The sequence below is a fragment of the Heterodontus francisci genome, chromosome 23, assembly GCF_036365525.1.
Source record: "Heterodontus francisci isolate sHetFra1 chromosome 23, sHetFra1.hap1, whole genome shotgun sequence".
Lineage (NCBI taxonomy): Eukaryota > Metazoa > Chordata > Chondrichthyes > Heterodontiformes > Heterodontidae > Heterodontus > Heterodontus francisci.
Window position 1 is genome coordinate 17,318,423 of NC_090393.1, and position 19,830 is coordinate 17,338,252.

General features: G+C 41.1%; 2 protein-coding genes across 8 annotated transcripts in view; both read right to left on the reverse strand.

The window, feature by feature from the left end:
* git2a (G protein-coupled receptor kinase interacting ArfGAP 2a) overlaps positions 1-8,496 on the reverse strand; it is a 145,808-nt gene extending 137,312 nt beyond the window's left edge. For 6 of the 7 annotated variants that reach the window (XM_068054770.1, XM_068054771.1, XM_068054775.1 and 3 more), the window contains exon 1: positions 8,333-8,496. In XM_068054770.1, coding sequence (XP_067910871.1) covers positions 8,333-8,447 — 115 coding nt within the window. In that variant the 5' untranslated portion in view covers positions 8,448-8,496. The remainder of the gene's footprint in view (positions 1-8,332) is intronic. The other variant, XM_068054777.1, reaches the window with a different exon arrangement.
* Positions 8,497-16,085: 7,589 nt separating this feature from the next.
* slc6a4b (solute carrier family 6 member 4b) overlaps positions 16,086-19,830 on the reverse strand; it is a 38,407-nt gene continuing 34,662 nt past the window's right edge. Inside the window, exons 12-13 of the mRNA XM_068055480.1 lie at positions 18,667-18,834; positions 16,086-16,166 (exon numbers count right to left, since the gene is read on the reverse strand). Of these exons, the coding sequence (XP_067911581.1) occupies positions 16,086-16,166; positions 18,667-18,834 (249 nt within the window). The remainder of the gene's footprint in view (positions 16,167-18,666; positions 18,835-19,830) is intronic.

Genomic DNA, 19,830 nt, shown 5'->3' on the forward strand with positions numbered 1-19,830 from the left:
GTTGCTGTAGAGATAGTATCAAAGTAACATTGGTGAATTACTGCACTGCATGCTGTAGATCATATCTCACTTTAAGGTATGCTTGGTGCTGGTCCGAGCATGTATTTCTGTACTTCACATTGAACCAGGGTTGGTCTCCTGGCTTTGGTGGTGATTGGATTGAAGGAGCTGTCAGCCCATGGCATTAGTGTGTGGTGGAAGACAATTCTGCTACTGCTGATAACCTATATCACCTTATGGATGGCCAGTTGAAAGAAGGCTAACTTCAGTGGGTAGAGAGGTGATTTAACTAGGTAAATGGAACCAAACTTTGACACGAGAAACTGTAATGGAAAAATGGGGGATCTTTAAAGGAAGAGATGTTTCAGGTACATGCTCGGTACGTTACCACAAGGGAAAGGCAGGGAAACCAAAACCAGGGCTCCATGGATGATGAAACAAAAAAAATGGTGTATGATGCACGTCAGGTGAATTATTCATGCAAGACCCAGGCCAAATACAATAAGTTAAAAAGGGAAGTGAAAAGGAAAATAAGATTGGCCAACAGACCGTGAGAATAATGAGTTAACATAAAAGGTAACGCAAAAATCTTCTACCAGCATGTAAATAGTGTGGGTAGTAAGAGGTGGGGTGGGGTCTATTAGGGACAAAGAAGGTGATGTATGCTTAGAGGCGCAGGGCAAGTGTTTACTAAGGAAGAGAATGCTGACTAAATAAATAATCGGTAAAGGTGGAGATGGTAGGAGGTAATGGATGGGGTGAAAATTGATATGATACACTGGAAAGGCTGGCTAGAGTGGGTAAGTCACCTGATCTGGATAGCTTGCATCCCAAGTTGCTAAAGGAACTGAGGATGGAGCTAGCGCAAAGGTTTGCTATAATCTTCCAATTTTCCCTCGAAATGGGAGGTGCCAGGGGATTTGAGAGTGGTAAATCTGATACCCTTACTCAAGGAAGGGTGTAAGGACAGTCCTAGTAATTACAGGCTGGTTGGTTTATCAGTGGTGGGTAAGGTTTTAGAAGCAATGAGAAAAAAAAAATCAACTAACTCAAACCTCTCCAAGTGCCAGTTAAGGAGAGCCAGCACAGATTTGTAAAGGACAGATCATGCTTGACTAATGGATTTTTTTTGATGAAGTAACAGAAGGTTGCGAAAGGGAATGCAATAGATGTCTATATGGATTTTAAAAAAGAGTTTGACCAAGTACCACATAAGAGGTTGGTCAACAAAAGTGAGGCTCATGGAATAGGACGGTCAGTATCAATTTGGATATTGATGGTTGCGATTGTTGACAACGCAACCACTAGGTGGCACAGTACTTGCACATGCGCGAATACAGCCTCATGCACCAAAACATCACGGTCTGATATTTTTGGCAGCTGCCAGTAGAACAGATGACACTGCTCAACTTATCACAAAAACAAATGAAACCCAAATACAGTGGCTGTGATCGCCCTTCCACCCCAATAATACCCTGCTCCCTCCTGCCATCACACTTCTCTTCGCTGCTGCCTACCACGCCCATCTGCTCACCACTTGCTCCATGCCTCGCCACTTCTCTCCCCCCCCCCCCCCCCCACCCCCCACAACCTGTGGGCCACTCACTCCCAGCCTCGCCGTTTCCTCCTCTCTGCTCTGCCTCCTGCTCCTTCCTACTTCTGCTCCCCATTCCGTCCTGCTCACAGTCTCCCTCCCCTCCTTTGCCTACCTTGTTTCTCATTCCACCGCTTCCTCTATGCAGGGAAGAAAGGCAGCTATCACGGGAGGGAGCAGGGACCAGTAGCGGGGAAGCAGAGACAGAGCAGAGGGCAGGAAGCAGTGAAGCTGGGAGCGAGCAGCCAAGGGAGAAGTGGAGAGGCAGGGAGCAAGCGGCAAGCAGATGTTGCAGTACGTGATAACATTTTTGTTCGCACACGCGAATTAGTCCTGGCAAGCGAGTGCTAACGTAGGCTGCACATGCACAGCACCATACTGACAGCAAGGGTCCGTTCTGCGCATGTGTGAAGCTGGGAGCGCTTTGATGACGGCAGCGCTGGGCTACGTGGTCAGGAATCACTTTGTAAAAAAAATTGGTTCAAGGACAGAAAACAACGAGTTGTGGTAAATGGTTGTTTTTCAGACTGGAGGATGGTAGACAGTGGTGTTCCCCCAAGGGTGTGTTAATACACACACAAACATAAAAATAGCGAGGATGATACCAATTGACTACAATAGGACATAGTTGGCTTAGAATCGGCTGACAAGTGGCAGATGAAATTTAATAGAGAAGTGTGAGGTGATACATTTTGGCAAAAGAGTTAGGGAGAGGCAATAAAGACTAAATGGCACCATTCTAATGAGTGAGCAGGGACAGAGGAACCTAGGGGAAGGGTTCATGTGCACAGATCCTTGTAGGTGGCAGGTCATATTGAAAGAGCAGTTAGCATGGCATATGGGATCTTTGGCTTCATAAATCATGGTATTAAGTACAAAAGCAGGGAAGTTATGCTGAACCCATTTCCCATTTAAATAAAAATTGATAAACGCTTCAAAGAGGAAGTTCTACAATACAATTTTTGGAGGGATAAAACACATTTAAAATTGTCAAGCTAGTTTTTAAAGACAGAAACCACACGATATTTTACAAAGATTAGTAAACATTAAGTTTATTGATTCAAAGAACTGATCTGATTGTTTTCCCCCAAAACTTGTCAATAAAAAGGGAGGGGGTCCAAAGAGGACACTCCCATTTTAAAATCTTCAATAATAATCGACAAAATACACCAAATGACGCAAAAAAACAGTAATGTTAACATTGAAAGAAAAACATTTCTAAAGTTAATTAATGCGGTACATTGATTAAAACCAAGTAACCATCAATTTTCCACATACTCAAGTTATGAGGCCCAATGTAATGACTACATACAGAATATTGCACCAGTAACTGTACACTTTAACTGTCCTTTCACTTGCCATAAAAGATCCTACAAATTGCATTTTAGTCCTTCACTAAAGTCACAGGACCTTTGAAAAGCACCAATTATGTTATATAGGGCATACAATAGGTTCTGTTTAATTGCATAGCTTCCAGACCATACCATTAGAACTGATAAGTTGACTGAAGGATACAGAATAGATTTTCCACCATTATTTTAAAAGTCACCGTCCAAAGAGCAACTGAGCTGTCATTTATCGCTGTTCTGTGCTGAATTAATTGATCACACCAACAGCAACTTTAGAAGCATTAATATGGCTTGATCACCCATGGAATAATGGGGAGGGGGTGGTGGAGAACATTCAGTAAATCCTGGTGGAAAGCGTGGATGTGTGGATGACAGGTGAACACAAGTTACAAAGAGACGCACTATAGACACAGAAAACATTGAATAAATAATTTGTGGTCCTTCAGTTCCTTAGCAACAAAGAGTAATAATTGTTAGCCCTACATTAAAACTAAACTGTAATCTGAACAACTACTAATCTCGTTTCTGGAATCTGGTATAGCTTACCTGCTATAAAAGAACAAAATTATATTTTTAAATTGTAAACTACTTACTCTTAATTAAAGCCAACCTACCTTCCTCTCCCTCAAATACTTCTTCCTCCCTTTCTCTGACCTTCCTATTTCTCAAATCTTGAAGATTTCTCCTCTCATCTCCTTTTCCTCAATAAGCCAGATTGTAACACTCTCAATCATAATCCAAACAAAAGATTTCCCCAATTAAATTCAAACCATTAACTCATTTTCAAAACTCAAACCCCTTCCTTTTGTACAAAACCAATCAGATCCATAGTAACTTTTTACACCAAAGATTGGTTGACCATAATGTCCTTTCCAGACTTCTAACCAAAACAAAATACAGAAGGATTTGAAACTAGCTCATTAAAATGGTTTTTAGAAAGAAGGATGAGAGATAGATTTGCATTTGTTGGGAATGAAAAATTACTCTAACAAAAAAGTAGCACCTTGGACAATGAACCCCAGCCTTCAGACACTTTGACAGAATGCAACTAACAGCACTTGACAATACAAACATACTGACCGACTTTACCAGTAGCAGAGACCCAATTTTTCATGAATCTTGTAAACTTCCACTGAACGCATCTACTCCAGTTCTGGACAGAAAAAAAGCACCAGGCGGGGAAGTAAACAGGCAGAGCAATGAAGGAGGTTGGTACAGAAATTGGAGCAGCAACATTCTTTTAAAAAACCCTTATGGTACCAAGAGAAAGCAACTCGCTCAACATCTCCCCAAAGAAAAAGGGGTATCAGAATCATACAGGTAAAACCCACATACTACTGATCTTTCAAAAAGACCATTATGGGATTTCGGAACATTTCAGTTACACTAATGACAGAAATTTAAAACTTTATTTTTAAAAAGCTTGTCAAGTGTGCAAAAAGTATTAAAAAACAAAAATTCTAGTTCATGTTTGTTATGTTTACATTAACAATCAGTGCAAAATAAAATTAGGTGCTTAGCTTTAGTAGCATTAATACGGCAGACATTACAGTAGACTTCTTTAAACTCAGGTGTGCCAAGAGACAAGCTTTAATTTGTGGGACAAAGCAAGTCCAGTTAGGGTGCACAGCTCAAGAGTATTCAGGTCTGTAATTCAATTTGTTTCTTCTGTACTTTTCAGTCAGATAGATTTTGTTTCCAACAAGCACAAACCAAAAACTCATGAGCTACTAGGCACATCTTAAAAAGGTGCATGCTGCATTAAAAACAGATTAGTGTTTCTCTCAAGCCTTTGGAAGAATTTGAAACAGGCCTCTTGTTATCTGTACATCAAGGAAGGCTCAGTGAAAGGAACCATGCTCTGGGAGGAATGAAACATCTTGAAATATCACCATAATAAAACATATAGCGATGTGTAAAACATATCAGAAAACACAACTACTGACAAAAATTCAGAACAGAAACAAGCGGCAATAAAAAGTAAAGATTTACAAGTTACTTCCACATTTAAAACCCACCAAAATAGTCAAAGCACATTAATAGTAGTTATGGGGAATACAACCCATTTCTAATAGGCTCTAAGACAAGATCTGCTTCCAATCAGGATATTTTCTTGGACAAAAAAAAGTGTTATCAATGGACAGAAATGTACCAAAAGAGCCTCGGGTATCCTCCATGTGGTGCAACATGTTAAGCAGATCACTGAAGCAAAAAAATCCTCTTGGCTGCAGATCAATTATTTCAATATTTCAACATTAATTATTCAACACCAAAAGTATTATGGATAACGGCTGACAAGATGTGAAGGAGTAACATTATGTCAGTGGTATTAATAATTTTCTTTTAAAAATTAAAAAAGTTTTGCTATTATTTAATTAACTGCCACAACTCGTCTCCAGTGTACGTTGAAAGACTAACCTGAACAAAAGTTTGTTTTTTTAAATGCTTAGCTGGTTAGGCAGCATCTGTGGAGAAACAGAAGTAGGTCACTGACTTTTCAGGTTTAAAGACCATTCCATAGGGCTGGAGGAAGACCTGAAACATTGACTGACTGCATTCTGTTTCTCTATCAATACGGCCCAATCTGCTGAGTATCTCAGCTTTTTCTATTTTTGTTCAGATTTACAATTTTTTGCTTTTGGAATTTTTTGAAAATCTGATCCAATTCTTTATTTACCTGGACAGTCAATCATAACGGAACTTAACACTCATTAATTTCAGGATTTGTCAATGTCTTGCCACTTAATTTCAAATAAAATCACTGCTTTATCCTGATTTGCTAAAGACAAATTCAAATTTAAGATGAAAAAAAAATCTTTGCAATTGTTCTGCCATGAAATCCCAGACAAGGAATCCTTGAAAATGCAGTCTGTATTTCCTTTGGGGCAAAAATGTTCAGTTTCCATACCTTTATCTCTCCAAAAGTGTTTCTTTTGTTTGAAGGTTGTTGTGGGGGGCGGTGGGGGGGGGAGGGGGGGTGTTAAATGAGAGTAGTGGGACCAATGGTAAAATACATAGTGCAATATACCAGACAAGAATAATTTCAAACATCACCTGGATCAGTCACGTGCATGATTCTGCCATAACAATTTACTGAATTTCAAACAAATCTTCACCCCAGGCCCATAAACAGAAATTCACTCCTACCATGTGGAAAGAAAATAAAGAATTGAAGATGGCACATTGAGTTGGCTAGACCACAGGGTAAGGTGTGGGGTTCATGTCCTCCTTTCAGCATAGGATGATCCCCAGACCTTTGTTGTGGTTTTCTGGATGAGATGCAGTGCAGGGGCCAAGTGCTTTACGCACAAGGAAGGTGCCAGAAAAGGAAGTTACCCATCTCAGGTCAATCACCCACCTTCTAGAGACCACTAAGAGCAGCATTGGGAGTAGCTCACTTAGCTATCCCTCCTCTCAGCCAGAGATTACAGCACTAAGTGCTGGGGTGGGGTAAAAATAAGAGCAGCTAAAAGTAATGTCAGTTTGCCACCACAACCTATTTGTAATCATAAGGATAAAATCTGAGAACTTATGACATTAGTATGATATCCATTATATCAGTCCCCAGTGCTTATGACTACTTTGTAAACTTTAAAACAGTGCGTATATATCTCATCTCCTCCCCTCCCACCCAGTTGAATTTCACAGGATTTTCACAGGTTGTTTGACCAGTAGCCACGGTCACTTCTAACCAGATCCTTGTGTGTTGACTCACAACCACGACTTGTGTAAGGAAGAGCAGCTGCCTCATTAAAAATGTTCCAATTCTTCACAGTGCAGCAAATAAAGATGTCACAATGCGATACTGTACCAAAGTGATGTGCTGCACAAGTAGATGATTGGCCAACAGGGATGCAGGTTTTATCTTTCTAAATATTAACAAATATCTCTATTCAACAGACATTCCACGACGAAACAGCGAATCTTTTACCGCCGACGGATGGGTTTGTACACGCAGATCATCATTAAAATCATGATAAGTAGCAGAATGCTCAGAACACTGACACTCAGAGCTGCATGAGGAAAACAAATAAATTAAACTACTGAAGCAGTTTTAAATGTAAAAAATTATATTAAATGTGTTCAGTAAAGCGAGAAATATTTTACATCCCGTCTACTGAAGCAAACCATCCGTAATGGCAAAGATCATACAAGATCATAAGAAAAAGGCACAGGAATAGGCCATACTGCCCCACCATTCAATAAGATCATGGCTGATCCTTGACCCAAACTCCACTTTTCCACTCGATCCCCATATCTTTTGATTCACTTGAGTCCAAAAATCTATTGATCGCAGTCTTGAAGGTAAATGGTAACCCACCAGTAATGTTTAATGTCACAACTTTAACTTAGTTCTCCACTCATATGAAAGTTGAACTCTCAGCTCACAGCTACAGGACAGCAATGCTTTGGTATGGACCTTTAAACCACCACATTTCCCCACCTCCCCCAAAAATTAGGCAAGATCTGAAACAGAATCAGAAAAATTATGGCAACTAGTACATGTATGAGGAAAAATGGGCCAAATTTAGCACAGTGGGAGGGGGGGGGGGGGGGGGGAAGAATTGGTTCCATAATAAAAATGACTTAAATAATGCAGTCAGCAATCTTTTCCTGTTCCCTGGACTGTGTCACAAAGTAAACCATGAAGAAAGTTAAGAGGTTAAGTCATCAGTCAATCTACCAAATGCTGGAAAGAAAATAAAAGACCGGAACAGCAGCAAAAGGCGCTTTGTACCAAATATTACTCAAATGCTAATCTGGAGAAATTAATTTTGTAAACAAAATAACTGCTTTTCTTCTCCTTAGGGGGTATTCTGCTGAGGTACATTTCCACATATATTAGGCTTTCTCAGGTATCTCAATTAGGTGGTTCTGCAACTCAGTCCACACATAACTTTGAAGTATGGTCACTGTTGTAATGCAGGAAACAGCCAACAATTTGCTATTTGTAGGAGCTTGTGACAATAACCAGATAATCGGTTTTTTTTGGTGATGTTAATTTAAAGGTAAATATTGGTTAGGACACCAGGGAAAATTCCCCCTTTCTCACCTGTGAGAGTAGCCGGGGCCTTTATTTAATGTTGCGAAGGAAAGACAATGCAGCACTCCCTCAGTCCTACATTGGAGCGTCAGCCTAGATTTTTCTGCTAAGTGTCTGGGGTGGGACTTGAACCCACAACCTGACACAGAGGCAAGAGTGCTGACCACTGCCCTGCAGTCAACAGCAGGATGCTTTCCCCCCACCTTTAATTCTCTTAAAGGGTCAACTTCTCCCCGACACATTCGCGGCGAGCCGGCCGCCGCCGTGCTCCATCTGCCCGGTCTCTGCACCACCACTACCACCCCGCAGGCAAGCGGCCTAGTTTTATCCGTCAGCACTTCTTACCAAGGTTCTGCTGCCTCAGGATACTGAAGGGCCGGTCCCGGGAAGTTGACGGTTGGTTCTGGCTCACGATGATTGTGAATAAAGCGGCGAGAAAGCCGAGGAAGAAAGGACCCATTCTGCGCCGCAGCCGGGTCCTAGCACCCTCCGGGTGGGCGCGCAACACGTGATCATGTCGCGCACCACGCGGGAACGTCGCCGTACGCGATGACATCATTCACACCTTGTTCCTCCAATGAGGAGGGGCGGGGAATGTTCCATTCATTGTCACTTGCTTTATCCAATAGTTCAGGTCAGCATCCGACTAGATTAAAGAAGGTAAATCTTTCCTTTTAAAACCCTTGAAGATTGTAAAATGAAACCTGTCAGACATTTAACATCGTTGCAATTCTGGGAAAGACTGAGTTAGAGTTAGCAATTTTTTCCCATGTTTTTTGATGTTCTGTGCTTTGTTTTCAACCAAACCATTGGCTTTCTTCAGTGGAGTTGGTGAGGTCTCCGAACCCAAGTTGTCGACACAACCTTTCTGCTTTGTTAACTGTTAAGTATGAATATTTTGTTTGGGGAAATGCCTGGTCTTCCCATCTGATTTGATTAACAATGCACTACAGCCTATCAAGTAAAGAAAGAGAATGAACTTGCATTTATCTCTTGCCCAACCCCCACCTCACTTGTTTATAATCTGTGACTTTTCTAATATTTGTCAGTTCCGAAGAAGGGTCGCTGACCCGAAACGTTAACTCTGCTTCTCTTTCCACAGATGCTGCCAGACCTGCTGAGTGAATCCAGCATTTCTTGTTTTTGTTTCAGATTTCCAGCATCCGCAGTATTTTGCTTTTATTGCATTTATATAGCATCTTTCACAATCTCAGAATGTCCCAGATCACTTTACAATCAATGAAGTCACTGATGTAATGCAGGGACACACAGCAGCAAACTAGGCAAAGCAAAATCCTACAAACAACAATGGGATAATTGACCCAATAATCTGTTTTTAATGATGTTGGTTGAGGAATGAATATTGACTGTGACATCGGGGAGAATTCCCCTGCTTATCTTTGAATAGTACCATAGGAGTTTTAACATCCACCTAAGAGGGCCAATGAGGCTCTGGTTTACATCTCAACTGAAGAACGAAATCTCTGACAGTGCAGCGCTGAAATGTCAGCCTCAATTATGTGCTCATATCTCTGGAGAGGGGATGGAACCCAAAATCTACTGACTGATGGGGAGGCAGAGATTGTTTTAAAAACTCACACATTTAATTGGTTTATGATGTGATTGAGCTGATTTACTTTATTTTTTATCATATTTGTGTGTGTAGAGGAGGTGTAGGAAGCTTAGTTTAGTGAATGATTTTGAAGTCACAGTTAATTAGGTTAAATAAGATAAAATGTTTGCTTCAATCATAGTGTGGTGGGGAGGGCGGGGGAGCGATGCTTAGTATTAAAAGGTTACTGTCGAATTTTAACCCTTGGTGAAGTTTGCTGTGCACTGCAACTAATTTTTAGTGATTAAACTCTTGCATTATTTAGCTGTAGCTTTTTTAGCTGGAGAAAGGTTTTCAAATGGTTCTTTGAATAAATGCACGACCTACTGTGATACTAAGCCATACAGAGCAAGAAGGCTTCAAGTTTGAACCCTGGTCTTTGCCAAGTTAACTGATCTCAGCCAGATGGGTGGTGGGGTGCTACAGTACTGTAAGGTTCAAGACAAGAATAAAAATCAGTCAATATTCTGACTGCAGTCTGGTGATTCCTGCTGGAAAACTAAACTAAACTAAGATGCATTCATGATCCATGAGTGAAGACCGATACATGAGTGAGGTCAGAATTGGGTTTGACTGTGAATCTTTGTGTGGTTATACAGCCTCCTGGATCCTCATACCTTCTATATGGTGAGGTATCCGGGGCCAGACGACCAGTGGGGTGCACAAAGCTCCGCTCCAAGGATGCTTGCAAGCATGACATGAAGGCCCTAAACATCGACGACAGCATCTGGGAATCACTAGCTTGTGAAAGAGGGAAATGGTGACACATCTTGTGGACTGATGTGCATTACCATGATGACCAGTTGCTACAGCAGCTTGGCAACAGGCACCAACATCAAAAACAACAACTCACAGCGTCACTTGGCAGCTTCAGGTGCAGCACTTGTGGCAGAACCTGCCTGTCAAGGATTGGCCTTCACAGCCATCAGCAAAGGTGCACCAAGAGAAGACACCCCACCTAAATGGATTGTTTGCTGCGCGTCCATTATCTTTCGTAGAAGGATGCCAACCCAACCCGATCCTCACAGTCTGGATGACTAGAGTCCACTTGGGTGTGCTGGAGTACAGACAGCTCCCAGCACCAGTGCTTTTAGGTCAGAGAGAATGACAATGGGAAACTAAATAGCTAGTTAGAAACATTAAAGCTGGCAACTTTCAAAGTGGGCAGTTCCAAACTTTCTGAATAAAGGAACGGGTAAAAGTCAGTGTCTGAAGCTGTGGATTGTCATGCACTCCAACAACTATGCATGTGCTAACGACAGTTAATTGTTCCTGTCATTGAGTTAAAATCATACTAATATTAAAATAATAATAAAAAATAACTATATAAAATAAAAACAAGAACTGCTGGAAATACTCAGCAGGTCTAGCAGCATCTGTGGAAAGAGAAGCAGAGTTAACGTTTCGGGTCAGTGACCCTTCTTCGGAACTGGCAAATATTAGGAATGTCAAAGGTTATAAGCAAGTGAGGCGGGGGTGGGGCAAGAGATAACAAAGGAGAAGGTGTAGATTGGACAAGGTCACATAGCTGACCAAAAGGTCACGGAGCAAAGGCAAACAATATGTTAATGGTGTGTTGAAAGACAAAGCATTAGTACAGATAGGGTGTTAACAGACTGAAGATTGAACAGCAGCAAGTACAAACATGAAAAAAACAGTGGGTAAGCTAACTGAACAAACTAAGATGAAATGAAATAAATATACAATAAAAAATGTAAAAAATGTAAAAAAAGAAAAAATAACTAAAAATAAAAGTAAAATGGGGGGCCCGTCATGCTCTGAAATTATTGAACTCAATGTTCAGTCCGGCAGGTTGTAGTGTGCCTAATCGGTAAATGAGATGCTGTTCCTCGAGCTTGCATTGATGTTCACTGGAACACTGCAGCAATCCCAGGACAGAGATGTGAGCATGAGAGCAGGGGGGAGTGTTGAAATGGCAAGCAACCGGAAGCTCAGGGTCCTGCTTGCGGACTGAGCGGAGGTGTTCCGCAAAGCGGTCACCCAGTCTGCGTTTGGTCTCCCCAATGTAGAGGAGACCACATTGTGAGCAGCGAATACAGTACACTACATTGAAAGAAGTACAAGTAAATCGCTGCTTCACCTGAAAGGAGTGTTTGGGGCCTGGGACAGTGAGGAGAGAGGAGGTAAATGGGCAGGTATTACACCTCCTACGATTGCAGGGGAAGGTGCCATGGGAAGGGGACGAGGTGGTGGGGGTAATGGAGGAGTGGACCAGGGTGTCGCGGAGGGAACGATCCCTTCGGAATGCTGACAGGGGTAGAGAGGGGAAGATGCATTTGGTAGTGGCATCACGCTGGAAGTGGCGGAAATGGCGGAGGATGGTGTAAAAGGTGTTGCTATGGGTACCCGCATGGGTCCTAGTTATGTCTGTCTTTTTGTGGGATATGTCGAGCATTCTTTGTTCCAGTCCTACTCAGGCCCCCTCCCCCAACTCTTTTTCTGGTACATTGATGACTTGTATCGGTGCCGTTTCCTGCTCCTGCCCCAAACTGGAAAACTTTATCAACTTTGCTTCCAATTTCCACCCTTCTCTCACCTTTACATGGTCCATCTCTGACACTTCCCTTCCGTTCCTCGTCTTCTCTGTCTCCATCTCTGGGGATAGGTTGTCTACGAATATCCATTATAAGCCCACCAACTCCCACAGCTACCTCGACTACACTTCTTCACACCCTACCTCCTGTAAGGACTCCATTCCATTCTCCCAGTTTCTCCGTCTCCGACGCGTCTGCTCTGATGATGCTATCTTCTATGATGGTGCTTCTGATATGACCTCCTTTTTCCTCAACTAAGGATTCCCCCCCACTGTTGTTGACAGGGCCTCAACCGTGTCTGGCCCATTTCCCGCACCTCTACCCTCACCCCTTCCCCTCTCTCCCAGAACCGTGACAGGGTTCCCCTTGTCCTCGCTTTCCACCCCATCAGCCTCCATATCCAAAGGATCATCCTCCGCCATTTCCGCCACCTCCAGCGTGATGCCACTACCAAATGCATCTTCCCCTCTCTACCCCTGTCAGCATTCCAAAGGGATCGTTCCCTCCGCGACACCCTGGTCCACTACTCCATTACCCCCACCACCTCGTCCCCTTCCCATGGCACTTTCCCCTGCAATTGCAGGAGGTGTAATACCTGCCCATTTACCTCCTCTCTCCTCACTGTCCCAGGCCCCGATAATTTACCGATTAGGCACACTACAGCCTGCCGGATTGAACATGGAGTTCAATCATTTCAGAGCATGACGGGCCCCCCCATTTTACTTTTATTTTTAGTTATTTTTTCTTTTTTTACATTTTTTACAATTTTATTTTGTATGTTTATTTCATTTCATCTTAGTTTGTTCAGTTAGCTTACCCACTGTTTTTTTCATGTTTGTACTTGCTGCTGTTCAATCTTCAGTCTGTTAACACCCTATCTGTACTAATGCTTTGTCTTTTAACACACCATTAACATATTGTTTGCCTTTGCTCCGTGACCTTTTGGTCAACTATGTGACCTTGTCCAATCTACACCTTTTCCTTTGTTATCTCTTGCCCCACCCCCACCTCACTTGCTTATAACCTGTGACATTTTTAATATTTATCAGTTCCAAAGAAGGGTCACTGACCCGAAACGTTAACTCTGCTTCTCTTTCCACAGATGCTGCTAGACCTGCTGAGTATTTCCAGCATTTCTTGTTTTTATTTCAGATTTCCAGCATCCGCAGTATTTTGCTTTTATTTTAATAAAAATAACTATATAGTTTGATTTTTTAAAGTTTGCATTTTTGAGGACATTTTGAGGGTGTTCAATTTTTTTTTACCTCCACTTTTTGGGTCTCCCAGACCTGTACCAAACACAATTGTCCCATTGCAAATGGCAGGATCTCAAACCAGTCACAAGATACCTATACGTGGTTAAAGATATCTGATTCTCTCTGCTTTGTGAAAATGCCTCAGCATCTCTTTTATATGGGAGAAAGAGAAATTGTGGCCACAACCCACCTCTCCTTTCTACAGTCCTTAGCACTAACACCATGTGCCACTCTGTTGACGAGGTAATCTGAATGTACCTTAACCATTGCCTGCCACAGATTACTGTAAAACATTCTTTTACAAAGCTACGGTCAGAGATATTTACATTCAAATTACTCTTTACATAAGGCTGTTAGTTACACACATACATACATGTTACAGTTGCAGCAGTTAGATATAACCCATTAACACTCACTTTACATTTTATTCATTGCTTGAGAAAGCTTACAATTTAAAAAATGCACACAATGCGAATGAGTGGGTTTAACTAGGAGCACTCTTCAAAAGTACAAACATATTTATGTTATTTTACAAAATCTTAGTTAAAAATAATCATAACCTTCAACTGTTCTTCAAGAATACATTTGCAAAAAAAAAAATTAACACATTTACCTGGTGTCATTTTATATAAACACTGAGACAGTCTTATGGGTTTTGTTATTGATTAATTAAAGATTATAGTGAACAATCCATCTGTTTTACATGGTGGAAAGGGATAGTGAACCAATTCAGGTCAAGAAACAAGGTTTAATTTATTCACCCTATCCCTAATGGGTTGCTCACTACTACTATCAAAATATGAGGCTTTTTAAGGAGCTATTGCATTTTTAAATAATTACGTTTCTTTCACTCAAATTTCTTCACTTCGTTTTTGACTCATGCTGGATTCACTGGTGTGGCTGCCGCTCAATGCTTTACCCAAGTACCTGTGCTTCACGTGAGTCGGGACAATGACTTTATCTGGGAGAGATTTACAGAAAACCGATCCTGATTGCCCACCACTGCCAGGCTGATTATCAACTATACTGATGTAGTACCACTGTTCAAACACCAGGCGACAGTACTGTGCTTTGTCTCCTTCAGATCCAGTGACTTGTTAGGGTCTGAAGGATTGCTGAGATTCTGAATGCTACTCACATTACAAACTTCTGACTTCATTTCTCAATGTGTGAGTTGTTGGGGAGAAGGGGTAGAGAGTGGGAGTTAAAAAAAAAAGGAAAAATATAAAAGGACATGGAAAAGGAATAAGGGACGAAGGTAGAGGGAGAACGTACACAGACAGGAAAAGTGGGAGTAAACGATCATACAGAGAAATTAAGAGAAGAGAGTTCCATTTGGGAAAGAGAAACTCCTCTTCCCAATCTATTCCCTATAATGTTCTCCCTGTCTCTCCTGAAGCTTATAATGGGGTTTATTTGCATGGGCACATTTAGTTGTTTGGTCCTTTGTCAAAATGATGTGTGTGAACCCTGATGGTGAGTCACTATGGTAGTAGATCATGGGAGGTATTAAAGCTGAGTTTGATCCAGTCTTCACTCAGGGGCCAGACATGCAGGGGACAGTGGATAGCAAAAAAGGGTGAAAAAACTGATTACGTTTTTTCCCTCCTGATCTTAGGAAAATAAGGCCAGTTGTTGTGCATCTACCATCTCCCTAACTGAAATCAGCTAACTCAGCAAGACTGGGAATTGATCCTGGGACCTTCCTGATTTGTATGGCTCAATATAATACATTGTGACTAAACTTTTAGGAGAAGTTGCCAAAACACATTTTTCAGGTTTTTCACTGCAGTCTCCTGACAATTTGAATCTGTCAGAGGTTGCACACAGTTGAAAATCACCAGCTCTGTCGCTGATGATCTCTTTTAAACCAATGGCGCCCAGTACACACACTCCAAGTATAAGCCGTGAAACGTGTGCTGAGTCCAAGTTACAAAACATCCATGAGCTTCATGTTAATATTCAAAAATGGAGAGAAAAAGGGACAGCAAACCACCCGTCTGCTAAACCAGCAATTGTGATCAGTTGTGTGCCACATTTGCCCATTCATGTCTGGTCTGCACAGTGAGGGACACAAGGGCTCAATTTAGAACAAAGATTTCTCCACTAGGTGGGAACAGAAGTTTTCAAAACCAGTTATTGTGGAATTCTAGTGTGGGACGAGTTTTGGTCACTGCTGCCACAACAACAAGGGTCTCCTTTAAACTCTAGACTACAAATGACCCCTTTACATCGCTTTATAGAGAGGGTATTTTGAGTACAAATTCTTGTGACAGTTACTAACTTAAATCTCAAACACTTGGCTTACATAGTTGACAAATCAGAATTTCTCCATGGTAGTCCCTGGTGAGTTAGCAAAATGGTCTTAACAGTTTCATAACAGCACTTTTTCTTGAATTTTTTATGCACCCTTAAGAATTACAAAAGGAACAAAGTAAAAGGTCTTGCCATCTATATAAGTTAACAATAATGAGTTTACAAATATCCAAACCTCTTCATCAAAGCTGCAGAATTCTTTGATCCAGTTCATATTTTTGTTCTTGGTGAAGATGGAGTGTTATGTGTGATAACAATAGCTTCTCCATTTTCTATGTCACACAAACTCTTTCATGGATTTAAAAAAAAATCCATGTCAATCCCAAAGTCAAGTTTCTACACACAGTATGTACAAGGAATTAAGGGATGGTATTCATGCAGAGTGAATCAGGCTTCTGGTCTCTGATTGTCTTCTCTGGACGAATGCAGACTGCCAGCCGCTGTGTGGACAAAGAAAAATATTTACGCCCATGGTAAAAATGGCAAGGCGTCCAGCAGTTTTGCTTCTTAAACTCAGAACTTTGTGCGGTGTGGAATATGTGCAGAATCTCTAGAGACATTTACAGTGGGAGCACTGGAAGGCACGGCACAATGTAAACACTGATTGATTAGAAATACAAATTGAGTTTCAATGGGAAAAATAATTTTGGATACAATTGGATGATATGATCAGTTGAACCGGGATGACTCTAATCCAAATCAGTGAGTTGTAAATCTCCTGTCTCTTATATTAAATCAGCTTGGGTAGTCTCCACCCAGTTCCTAACAAAGAAAGTCCACAGCACAAAACTAATCTACCAGTCTCACTCAGACAGGCCACATGGATGGTTAGTGGAGGAAACTGAAACATCACATCAGTACAGTTGGGGGCTCTGATCACAGGTTTAAGTTAAAACACATTGTTACCACACAGTAGAGGGACCTTTCCCTCATTATTAGCTCTTAGTACACCTCACCAAAAGTTTTTAATGAAAGAAGGAGCTTTACTTTGTACATAGATCTAGGATTGCTTCATGGTAGCTCTGTATTCCATTCCCCAGAACTAACATGACCACAAAAATTCAATTCAATATATCAATCATTTTTATGTCATCACATCACATGTATTTGAACAGATTAAAACAAATTCCAAATATTTCACCAAAAAGATTTGTAAATTGCTGGTTGTACATGTTGAACTAACATAGTGCAAATGCACAGAGTTTTACACATGTTTGTAATCCCAAGTTTAAAATTATCACTCCTCTTTATTTTATTTTCTCTCTCCCTAGCTTTTCAAGTGCCTTGTGGCTGTGTACCATTCCTCTACTGGGATGTATGTGAGTGATATGATCCTAGGTCTCTATCAATGATGCTGTCAACCTAGCTTCTTGAAAGCCGGTCCAAGATTGACTTCCACGTTCCAGTTCTCTCTCCCTGGTTTCCTACCTGTTCAACTCATGAGTGCAAGAGAAGGGAACGTGCAGTGTGAGGTTTTATGGATGAGAAATAGTTTTTCTGTAAAACCTGTGCTATCAAGAAACTTCTATCTTAACATTGTCAAATGAACAAGCTCAAAAGCTCAATTCCCCTAATCCACACACATTCTGTGTTCATGTTCTTTTAAATACAAAAAACAGCACCAGATTGAATATATAATAATCTGCATTTTTATAGTCCTTTAATGTAGAAATACATCCAATATTATTCAGAGTGTGAGAAAAATGAACAAGAAGTGCAAGAAGGAGCAATTAGGAGGGGTGACACAAGTAAGTTTTGAGGATGGTCTTAAAGGATGAGAGGAAAGTGGAGACGAGAATGTGTTTAAGGGATGGAATAATGGGACCTATAATGGGTGAAGCAAGAGGATGTAAAGGAAGCTAGTCAGAAGAATTGAACATTGGGGAGCGGGTGTAGGGTGGAGATTAGGAGGCGTGAGGCAATGGAGGGATTTAAAGCCAAGAATAAGAATTTTAAATTTGAATCTTTGGTCTATCTACAAACAGTAGCAGAGCTTAAATCAAATAAATCCCTGAATTAGATAAGCACTATGCTTCATATTCAGTGACACTTCACGCTCATGAATGGGACAAATTTTAAATTTCTTATTCATCAGCCACTTCAACCCTTTACACTAATGCATGATTGCATCTGTTAACAGCAACGTGTACCTTTACTATTTATACTACTGGTTAGAGAAAAAAAGAGGGAAAAGAGAGAGAGAGACTTTTTTCACTGAGAATCCTTGCTGAAGGACACTATGCAGTATACTAGCAAGAATGAACGGCAGAGAAGAGACATAAGTAACTCATGAAGTATTGAGTAGATGACACCGAGTTTGGGTTTTAAAAGGCTCTTGTTTGCAGGAAGATGTGAAGACTTAGAGAAGTAAAGAGTTCAACAGTTTTGAAATCCTAAGAAAACTGAGACAGAGATGAAGATAATGTTTAGTTTATAGATACAGCACTGAAACAGGCCCTTCGGCCCACCGAGTCTGTGCCGACCATCAACCACCCATTTATACTAATCCTACACTAATTCCATATTCCTACCACATCCCCACCTGTCCCTATATTTCCCTACCACCTACCTATACTAGGGGCAATTACTAATGGCCAATTTACCTATCAACCTGCAAGTCTTTGGCATGTGGGAGGAAACCGGAGCACCCGGAGGAAACCCACGCAGACACAGGGAGAACTTGCAAACTCCACACAGGCAGTACCCAGAATTGAACCCGGGTCCCTGGAGCTGTGAGGCTGCAGTGCTAACCACTGCGCCACTGTGCCGATCACTGTGTGATAAAAGTTGATTTCAGCAAGGTGAAGATGAAGAGAGTGGAAGAAAATGCATTTCTGCAGTTTCAGAGGAGCAAGAAAAGAAACTTCAGAGAAACAATAACCATGGTTGCATTGGTATAAAAAGAGGAAAGTGTCATTACTTCAAGTGTAACATTCTTACCTGTTTAAGAGAACCAGGGGTCCATACCAGTTTATACACCATGTATATTGGGATCCACATAAAGGATGATGCCCCAATCAGATATCCTACTGTTATAGTCCAGTTTGGATAATCATAGCCAAATAGACTGAGAGGGGGCTGGTACACAAGTGAGCTGACTGTAATGAACTGCAAAGCAGACAGAAAGTGGACATCTTAAGCCCATATCAAATAAATAATACCATATTTTTTCTTATGTGAGGGTGGATGCTTAGGGTTTTCCAGTTTTATTCTTTTTATATATTTTTTAAAGCCACTTCTATCCCACACAAAGACCAAAATTGGATGTACTGTTCCTAGACTGGCAACAATAGCAAAACCTAGAGGAGTGACCTGATGAGGATGGAGTGGGTTTACAAGTAGTGGAGTGGGGATTTCAACCCTGTAATCATTTAGGAAACCATTATATACTCTGACGTGGAACCGTAGTGACTTCTTGGAGCTCAGATGAGTTTAACAGGCTTTTTCATCTCCATCCTGGAACTCTCTACCTAACAGCACTGTTGCACTAATTTCATCACAGGGACTGCAGTGGTTTATGAAGGCTCACCACCACCTTCTCAAGGGCAACTAGTGATGGGCTATAAATGCTGTCCTTGGTAGCGATGCCCATATCCTGACAAAGAATTTTTAAAACTTATTTTGTGATGCTGTCTCACCTCCCCTTCAACTGCCTGCAGGGTGAAGCCTGACCATTTTCTTGATCGTTTTCCATTATTTTTTGTGACACTGTGACCATGAGCGGCACATCAATTCTGAATGACAAATAAATTAATTAAGAAAGTGTAATAGGAGGCACAACAATAGTTTAAATATTTATTTAAACTAGCAAAGAGAAAAAAAAATCTAGCCCTGTGATGAAACAGAGACTGGCAGGAATTTGCCTCCTAAAAATGTTTCTTCATTCCCAGTGAAACTTTCCACATGACTGCATACCCAGCAACCTCACCTTGCCCAGATAACAGGTTTCTGCCTTTGTATGGAACAGCTCTTTTGGAAACGACTTTATTTTTATGAGAAGATTCTTTTCACTATGGATACAAACTTTGGTCTGTATTACACTGGAAATTACATTGTGCAATATTACTGTACAAATGCTTAGCATATTCCGTTGTCTGTTATGAC